The sequence below is a fragment of the Aquila chrysaetos genome, chromosome 17, assembly GCF_900496995.4.
Source record: "Aquila chrysaetos chrysaetos chromosome 17, bAquChr1.4, whole genome shotgun sequence".
NCBI lineage: Eukaryota > Metazoa > Chordata > Aves > Accipitriformes > Accipitridae > Aquila > Aquila chrysaetos.
In genome coordinates this window covers 10,774,428-10,788,610 of record NC_044020.1, presented here as the reverse complement: position 1 = coordinate 10,788,610, position 14,183 = coordinate 10,774,428, and the positions used below count along the sequence as shown (strand labels likewise).

General features: G+C 42.7%; 1 protein-coding gene across 1 annotated transcript in view; it reads right to left on the bottom strand.

Annotated features, from left to right (window-relative positions):
- Positions 1-8,851, bottom strand: part of PKP2 (plakophilin 2) — a 44,225-nt gene extending 35,374 nt beyond the window's left edge. The window contains exons 1-2 of the mRNA XM_030041290.1: positions 8,518-8,851; positions 809-921 (exon numbers count right to left, since the gene is read on the bottom strand). Coding sequence (XP_029897150.1) covers positions 809-921; positions 8,518-8,731 — 327 coding nt within the window. The 5' untranslated portion in view covers positions 8,732-8,851. The remainder of the gene's footprint in view (positions 1-808; positions 922-8,517) is intronic.
- Between the last annotated feature and the right edge of the window lie 5,332 nt (positions 8,852-14,183).

Genomic DNA, 14,183 nt, shown 5'->3' with positions numbered 1-14,183 from the left:
AGTCATATGGTTGCTCCCTCAAATAGGTTCATACCAGTTATGAGCTGTGTCACAAACCCTGCAGGAAACCAATTATTTATCGTAGCATTCAGGCCATGACCCAAGAAAAGTTGGTCAAAATAACAAGGGAATTTATGATTAGGCAGTTTAGAAACACCATTGTATTGCAAGGACTGTACTGCTCAAATTCTTGTAATGCTAAAACAGGTTACAACAGGATTATTTTAAATGATAAGGAACACTCTACCTGTCCTTGTGAAACTAAAGCAATCTGTTTTCCTGTGGCTTTGGATGCTTAATTCCCTAACCTCTTTCACCACATTCCCATGTCCTACCCATGTCATTTGTTATGCCACGGGATCGCTGAACGTCCTCTAGCAACCTCCAACTCTTGTGAGTGGCAGCATGGCCTCCGGCCGCTTTGAGCTACAGATGTGAACACTGACCGGCTGCCTGGTGGGACGGATGAAGATCTGGCTTGTCACAGCCTTTGCTTTAGTGGGGTGTTCATATGGTTTTTCATTTTCTACCCTGATGCCAATTCTCACAAAACCAACAGGATTGCAAAAAGCCTGTCTGTACGAATGAGTTGAATTTAGCTACTGGGCTCAGAAGTCACTGGAAGGGGGTAAAACGTTAACAGATCTCAGCTGTAAAAACCTCATTTTCTAGAAATCAGGCTTTAAAAAGCAAGCAAGCAAGCAAACAAACCTTGAAACACCATCTACATGCTATTATTTGTGGTAACAAAATGAATAAACTATGCATGTGATATATTAATTTCTATTCATTGTCTTCTTTTCCTCACCTGGTTTGACTGGTAATATGAAAAACCATAGGGAGTTCTTAGTGCAGAATCACTTTCAGTAATCCCCGTGTTATAGACACGCTCTGGAACACTGGATGCACGGTGCAAACTGCCTATAACCAAATATCAGCAAGATTTTAACAAAACATGATATTGTTATAAAGGATGATTTACAGTACGAGGAAAATGTCCCAGTCTACAGTGCCACTAATATATAAGCTGAAAATAAGACAGGGAAATGACAGAAATACATTTGCATTCGGTGTATCACATTCAAAACATTGCTAAGCAAAGCTTTCTGAGGATACAAGCCAGTTTTTCAGTTTCCTATTTACGACATATTTTTAACTTTTAGAAGTCTTGTTGTTCATGCAGCTATTTAATGAAAAAATGTTTTAACAAAGCAAGCTGATATTTTAAATATCGCAGATAATGACAGATGATTAAGTAGTGAGAAATGGTATCACTGAGCAGTGACTAAGAACACTTATTTTCCACTGTAACCACTCTGAATATATATGCATGGTTTATGTTAGAGGCTGACTATAACATGCACAGTACACAAGAAATTAAAATATTGCAGCTGTAGATTGTAGATGAGAAACATGGGTTGCTGTGCATACCTCTGTTACTGTGCACCCTAGAGAGGCAATTTTCACAATGTACCACTGTAAACAAATAGCATACACTGAGTATAGACTGTTTATTTCATAGTCATCTACCTCAACTGCTGATATTTCTTCTCCCTCAGGCACTAGTATAAAGATAATGGAGCAAGTAGTGCTTCACTAACCTTCTCAGTGCTTCACCCGAAGAGCACAAAGTATCTACGAACAAATTCTATGGCTTATGGAGGCATGTTGCATATGATGCTGTAAAGTAGGGTTGCTTAATGACACTATAAATCTGCACCTGAAAGGTTCACTAATCCTACAAATAATGTAGAAGATGATCCACAGTGTATCATCAGCTCCGATTCTTTTTTTCCATGACCCAGCTTTGAAAATAGAACAGTGCATTATGATTATTTCTTTCACTAAAACTGCATTCTTCTTTTAATTAAAAACAAACAAACCAACCAAGCAAAAACTTCAGGCTGTTTCTTTTTCACTGGTACAATGCATTGTCAAAGAAAAAGTGCTTCTATTAATTTTTTTTAAAGCAACAGATACTGTTGAAATAATTATCCATGATATTCCCATGTTACTATGAGAATCAGCATACAGGAATGTAAATAACACAGATGGGTTTAAAGAGGTGAAGCAGAAGTTGAAAGCATGATATACCTCAAATCGGTCATAAATGGGGCCAATGGGTGCTGCAGAAGTTTAGGCTGAACAGATAACAGTGGTCATTAAAGAAGTTAATCGGCCATGAATTTTCAAAATACCAGATACTACCTAAGATACTACAGAAATCTAAAGAACTAACCATTAACTTGGTCAAACTGCTGAAGTCTCCACTTCTAAAAATAGTAGGAGTCATATGCCCATGGGAATTCAGGTGCCAAAACCATGCAGGCGAGTGCCTGTTGGGATCTTTGAAAGCAGCTGGTGTACGTGTGCCAAACAGCTGAGGTTTTCAGTTTGCGCAGTTAGACTCGGGCTTCATTAGGTGCACACGGGTATCCCTAGGAACGTCAGTACACCTGTATCTTTGATCCTTAGCGTCCATAGCTAGTAAAGGGCTCGACAAGGATGAAAATAAACAAGAGACTCATGTAACAAGAATAATTTATGAATGATTCTCACTAGCACGTAGCTACCTGGATAAGCCCAAATTTGTGCATAATATAATATATTATCGTGTTATACTATATTATATACAATATAATAGCAGACTGCAATAATTTGAGGCCTAATTCAATCATACTTTGCAGTTATTTTGCTTTAATTATACTTTCCAATTCTTTCATTTTGGCCATGAGAGACAGATTTAAACATGTATTAGGTGATTTGTTAAGACACATTCACGGTAACTGCGTCATGAGAGTGGAATGATGCAGCTTGGTCAAACTCATGATTTGGATTGTAATAATTCCTTTGTGACATTACAAGGTTACCATAGCCCAAGGGTTATCCAAGTACATGAGAAAGCAGTAAGAGCAAACTGTTGGTTTATACTGCAAAAAAATCCTGCCAATGTACACTGACATCCCAAATCTACAAATTCATATAAATCTCTCATTTGTGTGATATTATTCCCATATCAATGTACTATTTCAGGTGCTCAATAAGACTCCATCTTAGCCTATCACCTGTGCCTGCTTTTTAAAGATTCACTTTATGCATTGCTGCATATTAAAGTGCTTTCATATAAGTCTTTAAATACAAATACACATACATTTCTGTTTCTTTATAGTTAGTATTTTTTGTCCAGTTTACTTTACTAAGTGAGAAATTACTCTCAGTTATTTTTCTACGTAGGTCATAAAGATCATTTGAGCAAGTAATTTGTGCATGTTTTAGGTAACTCTAAAGTCCCTGTCTTTACTAAACAAATAATAAAAAAATAAGGATAAATTAAAAATAACAAAGCTGTCCATGAACTAACTGAGGATAAACTACATATCTAACAGTCCCTCTTTGCAAAAGCAAACTACAGTCAATCAGAAATTGTAAGTCAGTTATCTTCAAGTAGTCCTCTTTTTTTTTTTTTTTATGTCTTTCAGAGATAAACACAGTATATGTTAGCTTGTGGAATTTCACTTGCATTTACAGTATCTCTTGCTTGCTCTTACCATATCAGTAAATTATTTTGCTAGCATTTTACCTGTAGATTTATTAGGTAGACATAAAATGTATGTCTTTTTATTGCATGCTGTTTACTTCTGCCAAAAGCCAGTGTGTTAAAGGAAAAAGTGGTAACCGAAATGCTGTGTCTTTCTATTAGTTATGAGATGCAGAATAGGTGATCTAATCAAAACTTGCCTCTGCCAGCGAGGCTTCCTTCAGCTTATTTTCACCATACTACAAAAACCTATATGTCTTTCCCACCTCTCAGATTTGCTCAGTATTGCATATATTCAGAAATCATTAGGCAGTCCCTATACACTCAGTGCAATGGTTTAAAAAAAAAAAGCCATGAATGATTTAAAAAAAAATATTATGGGTTCATTTATTGTTAGGATTCTAACTGTGAGACTTAGTGTTTTAAGTCTCACAAAAACTCTCTCTTGAGTAAATATGCACACGATTCAGTTACTCATCCGTAAGGGACAAATGCTATTTGAGAGGCCATAGGATACCATACTCGATTTCTAGCAGCCAGTCAAAAAAAGGATGGGTTTCCTACAGGCCCTGCATCATGTCTGTCAACCCAGGAGGATATTTTGGAAAACTCAGGCATCTCAGGCAGCAGCAGACACCCATGTGTGGGCAACTGAGCGGAACCGTTTATCACAGTCTCCCCTCTCCCCTGTCAGTATGAACTAAAGCAGCCCAGGAACGCTTTGGATGTGGTCGGTGGAGGAGGAGAACTAAACCCCTTTGCTCTTCTCCATGCCTAAAATCAAAGCTGTATAAAAATCACCTGTTTTTGCAACAGTTGTGACAAAATTTTGAGTCCTGAAAAAATAATCACACTATCAGGAGGGAGACTGTACAGGTGACCGAGCAAAACCCCCATCCGTCTTCACAGAGGCTCTTCTCAAGGCCCCTTTGTTCCCTGGACGTGACAGGTCCAACATCTCCAAAGGCCTTGGAAGGTCCTCCCCAGCAATCACTGCCTATGGCTGCAGGCAGATCAATCACCCGTTTGCTTGGCTTTCAAAAGCAACAATGACAAGAGGCATCTCTAAGATATACGATATATGAGAAAGACAATCATTCTCCATTAGGAGTTAGGTGTATCAAATTCCCCTTAAATCGCATACAGTGTTAACTCTCAGTTGTCAGTTTTTTTCAACGCTTTTGTATTTGAATGGTTACCATGAAAGCCAAATTTTGGCTTTAAACCCCCCACTGCAGGCATCAATGCAGCTGTACCCTGTACACAGAAGTCTGTTAAGGACCACGATATTTTCATGCATCCTGAGTGCCCACCTGCTAAGTACCCACTGTCCACTCTTGCTCAGAGCAGGTGGGTGATTATATCCCCAACAGAGACTCCCAAGTGTTCCTGGACTATCATCTTTTAATCCTTTCTTACACTCCACCACTCACGATGGACTGAGATGGTGACATTTAAGAATGGCATATCAAAAACTTCACTGAATCTCTTCATCTAGAGATCAAAGAGCCTTCTTTTTGATCATGTGCCGTCATCACTCTGCCAGCACATGCCTGGTCCCAAAGGAGTTTTTCTAGCGTTTTTTACTTTGTGCTGGTCAGTACATTTACACAAGTACTCAAATTTAAGAAAAAGATTTCCTCTGGCTCTGGAAGCAGAGGTGAGGAATTTAATGAAACCAATAAAAAGTGGAAGTCACCAACAAGGAATTTTTTCTACTTCCTTTTCCCACAAAGATATAAACAGAAAATCACTACGAAGCAGTTAATACAGTCAGAATTCTGCAAAACAGAAGGCTAAGGATAGAACACTCCCCCAAACCCCTAAAAGCAAGTTTAACAAAAAATACTGCTGAGAACTTTAGAAATGAAGAAATGCGAAGAATAAATAAGGCTCTAATTGTAACAGTCTTGTATCTGATGCTGTTGATTTGGAAATCACGTTGTTATAATTCTGTTTTTTATAAACACATTGTGTTTATAAAACTCTGTGCTAGAGAAAGAATCTCTACACAGACAGCAGTTCATCAGACTGGTTTTTATGATACTGTACTCAATTCTGCCCTCAATTTTTACAATGGAACTGATAAGGATGTACAGGATGTACAGGAAAGTAGACTTTAGTCCAGGGATTGTACTAAAGAAACAGAAATACCACAAATTAATTTAAAAAGCCAATCAAAATCCAAATTGAACACGATCAGAAGCAAGTGGACTCATAAAGAGAATAACAGACAGTGCACATAAAATAATCAATAGTGTTACATCATATGTGAGCTGAAAACCACCAGTTATTAAGGTATATGATTCTGAATGACATTTTTCTTTGATAAGGCTGAACCATCTATCATTCCATTTCCATCCTTAACAAGTACTCAGACATTTCATACAGCTTCTTTAGTTGTTCATAATTTTTAAGGGCAGCATAATCTTTAATTTATAAAGGTTCAGCATCAGATGAACTGGAAAAGTTGCAGCTGTTGTTAAACTACTGCTTGAAAAACTACTAACAATGTTTGACAACATCTTGAAAAGTCACGGCAGTATGTGACTTCAATCATTTGGCAGCCAGTGGAACCCTCAAATCTGAGAACAACCTGAATTTCTATTATAAAAAAGAAGAAATACACCCTCAAAAAGGTGAGGAAAGGGCATGAAACAGCAAACAATATGGGGGCAGGAAGCAAAAGGATGTTTTTCCATTTAAAGGTAATGCTCAAGGCTAAGCAGACACCTTTAATTTGAAACTCTAAGGAGAATGCTTGACAGAGTACTTATTGCAGCTTCAAAGCTTCAAGTACAGTCAGTGGAAAATAGGTGTGCACAGACAATACTAGGCAGGACCTTTACTACCACTGATTTTTCATACCCAGTGGTTATGTACTTGGCTAATTTTAGGCATGTATGTGAATACTCTGGTTAGGTATGTGCTAAGTACCTTGCTGAACAGAGTCTGAAATACTCCTACAGATAGGACAGTTATCTTACAGAGGCCTGCTCCTGCTCCTTCTACATCTTTGTATCATCTTCACTGCAACTGCAAACAATATGCGACCCTTAGTAAATGTATCTAGAAAACTGTTATAATTCAGAGAAAGTGAGTTTTTTGCATGTAAAAGACTGCACATTTTTAAAAAGTACCCCACATATAAGAATCCAAATGTTCTCAAAGCATAGTCAAAGTTTGAGCAAGTCTATATAGGAAGCACATTGGGATACACATGCATATATATGTATATTTTTCAAGAATGTCAACATGTTAAATGCATGATAGGCATTTGATTCACATTCTATGTATTTAAGATATTGATAGATAGATATACATATACATTACACATATATGTATATAAAAATACGTGGAATACATTCCAGGTCCATTTATTTTTTCTGAGCTTTGCAGTGGGACTAAAAAAATGTATGGCGAGTTGGGCACAAGAATACATTTGAAAGAAGAAAAGTTCATTTTATGCATGAACAATACAAGTAACAGACATGTCAATTGCCACTCCCGATCCTGAAGCTTAAAAGTTTTGCTATCTCAGAAATGCAAAGAGATCAAATACTTGACCTTTAGAAAAACAAAGCAAACCAAGACAACTATCCCCAAATCCATCAGGTCTGTTAACGTATTCCAGATAAGTTGAGTTAGGAGGAGGGGAACTTTGTCTTAATAGTGTTTTATGCATGGTTTAGAGACATGGTCTCACGCTCATGACACCATATAATTTATTAACTATTCTTAAAAAGCTTTTCCCAGGCTCTTTGTTGAGAGAAAAAGAAATTAAGTTACTCTAAAAGTGGTTAGAAATCTTATTTAAATGAGAGCAGCCGAACTAAGGACTCACATGTGTAGCTGCACATTGCACAGCTGCGTGTACCTGTTTATGCGATTTGTGTACCTGATTTTTCTGAGCAGAGTATGTCCGTGTCTGCATTGTATGCATTTTTCGCCATGAGGCATGTTTTAGATAGAAGCCAGATGAAGTACAAGGAAACATTCCTCTGCCTGACAAGATAGACAAGTGAAGTATAGTTATAAATTTAAAGACCTTTGGCTCACAGCTTTTTGCAAATGAAAGGTGGCAACTTCTTTAATGACAACCAAGCAACAGGGTATACAGCCTGCAAGTCAGTCGTGTCTTCCTATTTAAAAACAGGATTAAAGTTTTCATGGTAAGGGCTGCTTTTTTTCAATTTACTTTGAAAACAACACAACTCTTGGCCATTAATAGTTAAGACTAAACCCCTCGAGCAGCTTGCCTTTAACCCTCAGCACCTGACAAAGTCACTCTGTGGGTGCCCGACGCTGCAGTCAGACCCTGGTTGGGCCAAAAGGCACGACTGTGCGGACCTGGCTGACGGATCTGGCCTTCGGGCTACAAGGTCTTAGAAGCAAGGATTGACTGATGTCAGTTTGTAACATGCACGTCAAAGAACAGGGTAAATAATGTCTGGTAGCGATATCGTTCCGTGTTTCCCATTCACGCCTTTCCTAGAGTTACTTTTCCAAACCTCCTTTTAGTTGTTGGTTTTGGTTGGGGTTTTTTTGTTATTTTTTTATTTCGAGGTGAAACAAGGAAAAACATTTCCTACGTTTCTTCCCGGTTTGTTTTGCAAACAGGGCCAGTGGGGAAAGCGAAGGTATTCAAATAAGCACAGTGAGCGGCTGCGGGATGAGGAAAATTTCGGCTCGATTCTTGCCCGGGGCAGCCCCCGCCGCTCACCCACCGTCCGGCCGTCGGGACGGAGAAACTTCTGACTCGCTTGGGTGGGGAAACAAGGAAGGGAAAAGGCGACAGGGCCACGCTCTTCTGTCCGAGCCGGTAAAGGCCGACGACCGGTAGTACCGGCGGCTGCCCCGAGCGGCTCGGGTCTCACCCCGGGGCCGCCGCCCCGGAGCCCCTTCCCGCGCTCCCGCCGCCGCCGAAACCGCCACCGAGAGCACCAGACAGCACCGAGGGGCCGGGGCCGGCCACTCACCGTTATGCAGCGAGCCCCGGTTCTTCCTGGCCAGCGTCTGCTGGACCTGCCGCTGGAGCCGCAGCGCCTTCTCCTCCCCGGCCCGGCCGCCCGAGAGCTTGAGCCTGGCCTCGGAGGGCAGCGCCAGGCTGGAGCTGTCCAACTCCCCCAGGATCTGCTGGCCCAGCACGGTGCGGATGTAGCCCTGCTCGGCGACGGGGCCGCGGCCGGCCATGGGCACAGCCGGGCGCCGCTCCGCTCCGCTCCGCTCCGCTCCGCTCCGATAACCTGTTGCGCCGCCGCCGCCTACCCCAGCGCCGGGGCTGAGCCGCCGAGGGCCGGGCCGCGCCGCGCCCCGCACCCAGCGCCGCCCCGGGCTCTGCCCCGCCCGCCGCGCAGGTGCCAGGCACGGCCCCGCCCCGCCCCGCCCCGCCCCACTCCGCCCGCAGCGGCCACCCGGGGCGGGGCGGGGCAGGGCGGGGCAGGGGCGGGGCGCCGCTCCCCTCCCGTTCCCTTCCCGCCGAGGTGAAGGGTCCGGCCCCGCGGCAGCAAACACACGCGCGTTTCCGTCCTCGTGCCTTTTCCCTTATAGCTCCTTTGCGTTGTCTTACGTACTTTAGATACTTCTGTGTTTTTGCACGTAGCTGCATTTTGTGCGTACGTATGGGAGTTTCAACCTAAAACGTAAGACGCGAAACTGCTTTAAATATAGTGGGCCCGGCTGTGAAGATCCAACTTTCAGGCGGGATTGTGTCGGGGGGGCGGGTGTAGGGCTGCGGGTCCGGGAGGTTTTCCTGCTCTCGGGTTTTTTTTTTCAGGCTGTCCTGAGGATTTGCAGAGAGATGAATTGAAGCCGCCTTCTCTCCGTTTCGTTGTAAAGAGGTGCTGAGGGAATTGCTCAATTAAAGGTTGAAAAACCTCAGCCTGGCTCTGTCCCTGCAAAGGTCCGTGCCTGCCTGCGCGGCCGTGAGTGGCTTCTTACACAGTGAAAGGCAGTGAGCGTGAGCCGGGGGAAGGCTGACGTTCTCACACTATCTCAGGACACAGCTTAGAGTTACTGTTTAAACAAACGCTCTGCTCACGGTAGGTTGAAAGGAGGAGGGAAGAGGGAACATATAACATGGCTTAGGGAAAGGAAAGGGCAGTCTTTAGAAAAAGAAGTAGGTGATCCAGAGTTGCACGCTTCAAAAAAAAAAAAAAATCCTTAGCAAACAAAATGTAGGTGTTTTAACAGAAAAGCTAATGTTTCTTAAAAGCAAATGAAAATTAATGCGGGTTTTAACTTCATGTGTTGCTATTTCAGAGGCACTCTGGGACTCAAAATGAGCTGGTGCAGCTTGTTTGTTACAAGAATTTCAGACAGCAGTGAAGGTACAGGGTGACTGGGGAGAAACTGGGGCCATCCTTCTCTTAGGGTATACTGTAACATAAGAAACTGGGGCACCTCCTTTATTCTCGGAAAACTCAGGATGAGGGGAGGCACTGGCTCCATGCTGAGGAGTCCAGAATCCTTTTGCCCCTGATTTACTCTTTGTGTCTCTTCCATTTTTTTTCTTTAAGAGGGGGAGGGAGCTCTGGCCTTTCTTGGCACTTGGTCTGGCTAATGTCATCCCCTTTTGTTCTAATGTGGCATATCAGAGGAGAGGTCACGTTAATGACACGTGAGAATAGTTTCACTGGTTAAGAGAAATGGAGTGACAGAGTCCTTTCTTATAAACGGGGGAAGGTTATGTGTGGGAGCGTAAAGGTTGGCGATAAGCTGTGGGGGTACCAGCTGAGAAAGAGGAGCAGGAATTTATGGAGAGGAGGAAGGTAGAGGTATGTGGCGGAACTACGACAGGCAGGGAAAAAATGTAACAGAAAAGTGGAAGGATAAAAAAATGAAAGAATGGGCAGTATAAGGCAGGAAAAACAATGGGGAAGACACATCACAGCTAGGAAGGAATGTAAACTATGTTAGAAACTATGTTAGACCCTTTGGCTTGCCACACAGACAGTCACAAAAGCATTTCCAGTAAACAGTAGATACTACATTCTCCACACATATGAGTAAGGACTACTGAGGAGATTACAAAATAGTTTAAAAAATGTGAAACATTTCCTCCCCTCCTCCTTTTCCCTGTCCTCTTCTCTGTTCCCAAACTTTAGCACAAACATGAATTCTGGATAGTTTTTCTAGTTGAAGCCAATTTGGTTTCATACATAAAATACACCTGAAATGGATTCAGGATTTAGAAAATACTCTTGCAGTGTGTGTCCTCAGATGCCTCGGACACCATATATAGGTTTACAAGCTCTTGGCACATTGGCATTGCCTCTGTTGGAAGAAATGTTAAATTTTTATTAACTTTATTTTGCAAGTATGTACATTTATTTGTGCTTCTGAGATCCATGGCAAAAGAAATGGCAGCTTTCTCTGGGCTTTAAAATCTTTAATGAGATTTCTGAGACAGATTTCTCTCCTTGTAACTAGGAATGCTGAATGGAAAGTTTGGGGGGTTGGGAGGAGGGGAGAGAGAAAGAATTTTGCCTGCACAGCAGTTCAGACAATGCTTAGCCAAGATCTGAAACAGAAATGAATTAAGGCTTTTTCTTACCTGAAGAAAATAAGAAAATACCATGTAACTGATTGTCCCATCGATAGCAATTCCTTCAAGCTGACTGACTTTGGGTTAACACCTCTTCTCGACTGAATTGCAACAAAACCCCCCGAGTCTTTTGAGAGGGAAATACTTTATCAGTGCCATTTGCAGATGCAAAGCAACATAGCTGGGATTATCCCTGAAAGGATTACAATTTGTGATGGATAATTTCTCATTAGATTTTTGAAAAATAGATTTAATTATGATGCATATAGTGAGTAGGGATGAGGAATCACATACAAAAACATTTGCTTTCTGTCCAGTGTCTGATGGAGTCAAGCAGATCAGAAAACCAGGAATTTCTTTACAAGAATTATTTTTATTCTGACCAGATGTGCTTGGCCTAAACCATGCAACCTTTCTCAATCAGAAGTCCCCCACAAATAATATTTATATTAAAGTTGTGGTAGTTGGTCCTTTCACTCTTCTTCCCCCCACCGTTAGGGCTTAATAGAACAAGGTTGGTTTGTACCCTGGAAACAGATTATTTTCAGCTGCAGGAACCTTAGAGGAAACAGGTGTAAGTATGAGCATTGAGGTGTTCAGTTTAAATGTGAAACAGCTCGACAACAAGGGCTTCATCTTAAATACACACATTATTCCTACGTGTATCTCTAGGACCACACGGAAAATGAAGTGCCGTTCGCTCAGGTCTTTTTTTTTCTTTTTTTTTTTTCCCTTTTTTATTTTCATTCTATGGTTGCAGGTGTTACATGCAAGTGCAGGTTATTCGGGACTAGCCGGGTCGTTCCCACCTCTGTCCTCTTCCTTCTGGTTTCATGGGAGCCCCCCCGCCGAGGGCCAGAACCAATTCTTCCTCCCCCGCGAGGGAAACCCTGCGAGGAGCGAGCGGCCACACTGCCACCGCGTGTTCCCTTGCTGGAACCGCACCGCCCAGCCTGCTCCCTGTCGCTGCTCCTAGGAAAGCAAAACTTGCAAAGCAGACTTGGAGAGTACCCAGGAAGGAGTTAACTCCGTGCTTAAAAATCTGAGATCGGCATTTTATTGCAATTTTGTTTGCCATAGGAGATAGAACTGAAGTTCAATACATCTGTCTTTTGCACCAGGCTCTGGTATCCTGAATTTTCTCACAGTAATGTACACATTCCTTTCGTCCTAGCATCATTTTTGGAAGCAGAGAAACAGAAGATCATCTATTTTGTCCTGTAGGATAATTTAAAGTAAAGATTTTTTTTCAGACTCACATTGGGGAAAAATGCTACTTTTGCAGTGGTAAAATGAGTGTGACAGCAGTTCTTTGCTTGACAGAGATGCAGCAATAAAAGCAGTAAGAGCTGTGATTGGGGCTCTCTACCTGACCTAGTCAGAGTTCAAGGGAGCAGCAAATTGCCTGAGGAAAGAAAACACACACACACGCACGCACACACATATACTGACAATGATCCTCACTGGAACATCAAAAACCTTCATTCACTTTGATGAGGTGAGTGTGCAACTGGTGGTTTTGGAAATCCAGGCCCTAGCCTAGAGCTGACTAAGTGTCCAGACTTGAGAAGCGTCATATCAAAACTGCCACATGGCCATGAGCCTTGCTTTATGTCTCAGGAGAGTCAAGGGCTGCAGGAATTCAGGATGGTCCTGAAGCTGCAGATAACAGTGGCTCCTCAGGCTTATGGCTTTTTTGTTGTGTAGTAGGGCAGGACTAACTTGCATCCTGCCCTGGGTGATAAAGCAATGTTCATTTCATCAGTCTTGCCTCAATGTGTTTCCTCCTGCAGCTGGAGGTGTTGGTTACCTAGCCCGCCTATTCCAGGGTGGCAGCTGATGTTGGCCGACGCTGTAGCCCTCAGGTAAAATCTCTGCTTGAGCCACAGACTGTTGAGCAGTTTTGCATGCTGTCACTACCACACGGAGCTTGGTCTGGTGGGAATGGGATGCTATTGCTAGAGATCTGCTAGAGATCTATCTACATTGGGTTGCATTCAACCTGGGGATATTTTTGGATGCTATGCTTAGCACAAGTTGTGGGGTTAGAACATACTCTGATACATGAAATAGATAGAGCAGTCTCCAAGAGAAAGGGGGCGTGTGTGTGCCTGCCGTTGTGTATGATGATATGTGTCCTTTGTAATGGTTTTGATGCAGTGGAGGAGACAGCAGGAACAGAGAGAACTGAGATAAGGTTTTTAACAGGCCTGACTATGAATCACTTCTGTGGCGATTCCCCAGCGGGGTCCAGACGTGTTTTACGTATTAGTGGGCTCCTCTTCGCACTGCAGGTAGGAAAGAGCCTGGCTGCACAGTTCCTTTGGGAAAATATTTTTCAGTGAGCAAGAGTGGAGGAGACAGGGTTAGTCTAGATTTTCCGTCTCCCTACAGATCCTTTGCGTTCGGCAGGACCAGCTGCACGCTGTGAACTGGAGCGGGGGAAGGAGGTTCTGGAGGGAGGTGGTGAAGCCCATTCTGTCCTAGCCAGTCAATATCTTGTGGATAACGTTCCCTTGACTGCTCACTTCTTGCACAGTTTATCACAGCTGGCTCAAGGCTTGCTAGCAAAGCAGGCAAAACTGAGCAGCAGGGAGGCACCAGCAAAGCTGGTAATGCTGCATTTAAGCACTGATAAAGTAACAGCATGGCTTGTCCCCGTATTGGACTGTTTGTTGCCCAAGTAGCTGCTGCCCTAGGCAATTGCCTATGCCTAAGGCTTACTCTCTTGTCCTCATCTCTTTTCTTTCCAGGTCCCTGTGCCATTTTATCCTACTATTCCAAGTCTCTCTCTTTAGTAATCGAGTGTAAGACTTTAAAAGTGTGATTTCCTCCCCCCTCCTTTCTTCTTCTTCTTACGCTCAGAGATGCACACAACCAGTTACTGGAACAAAGGTTGTGCTCTGCATCTGTCAGTTCTCAGTCATCTGGGCACTGGGGAGACAGCCAGGAAAGATCTAGGAAAACATATTCAAATGGTCTTATCAGATGCTACGCTAAAAAGAGCAACAATGTAATGTGACTCGTTTGCAGGGTTTGGAATGAAAGGAATGAGGCAGAGCTAATTTCAGTAAGCTGCTTATTCAGTTGTCTCAGGCG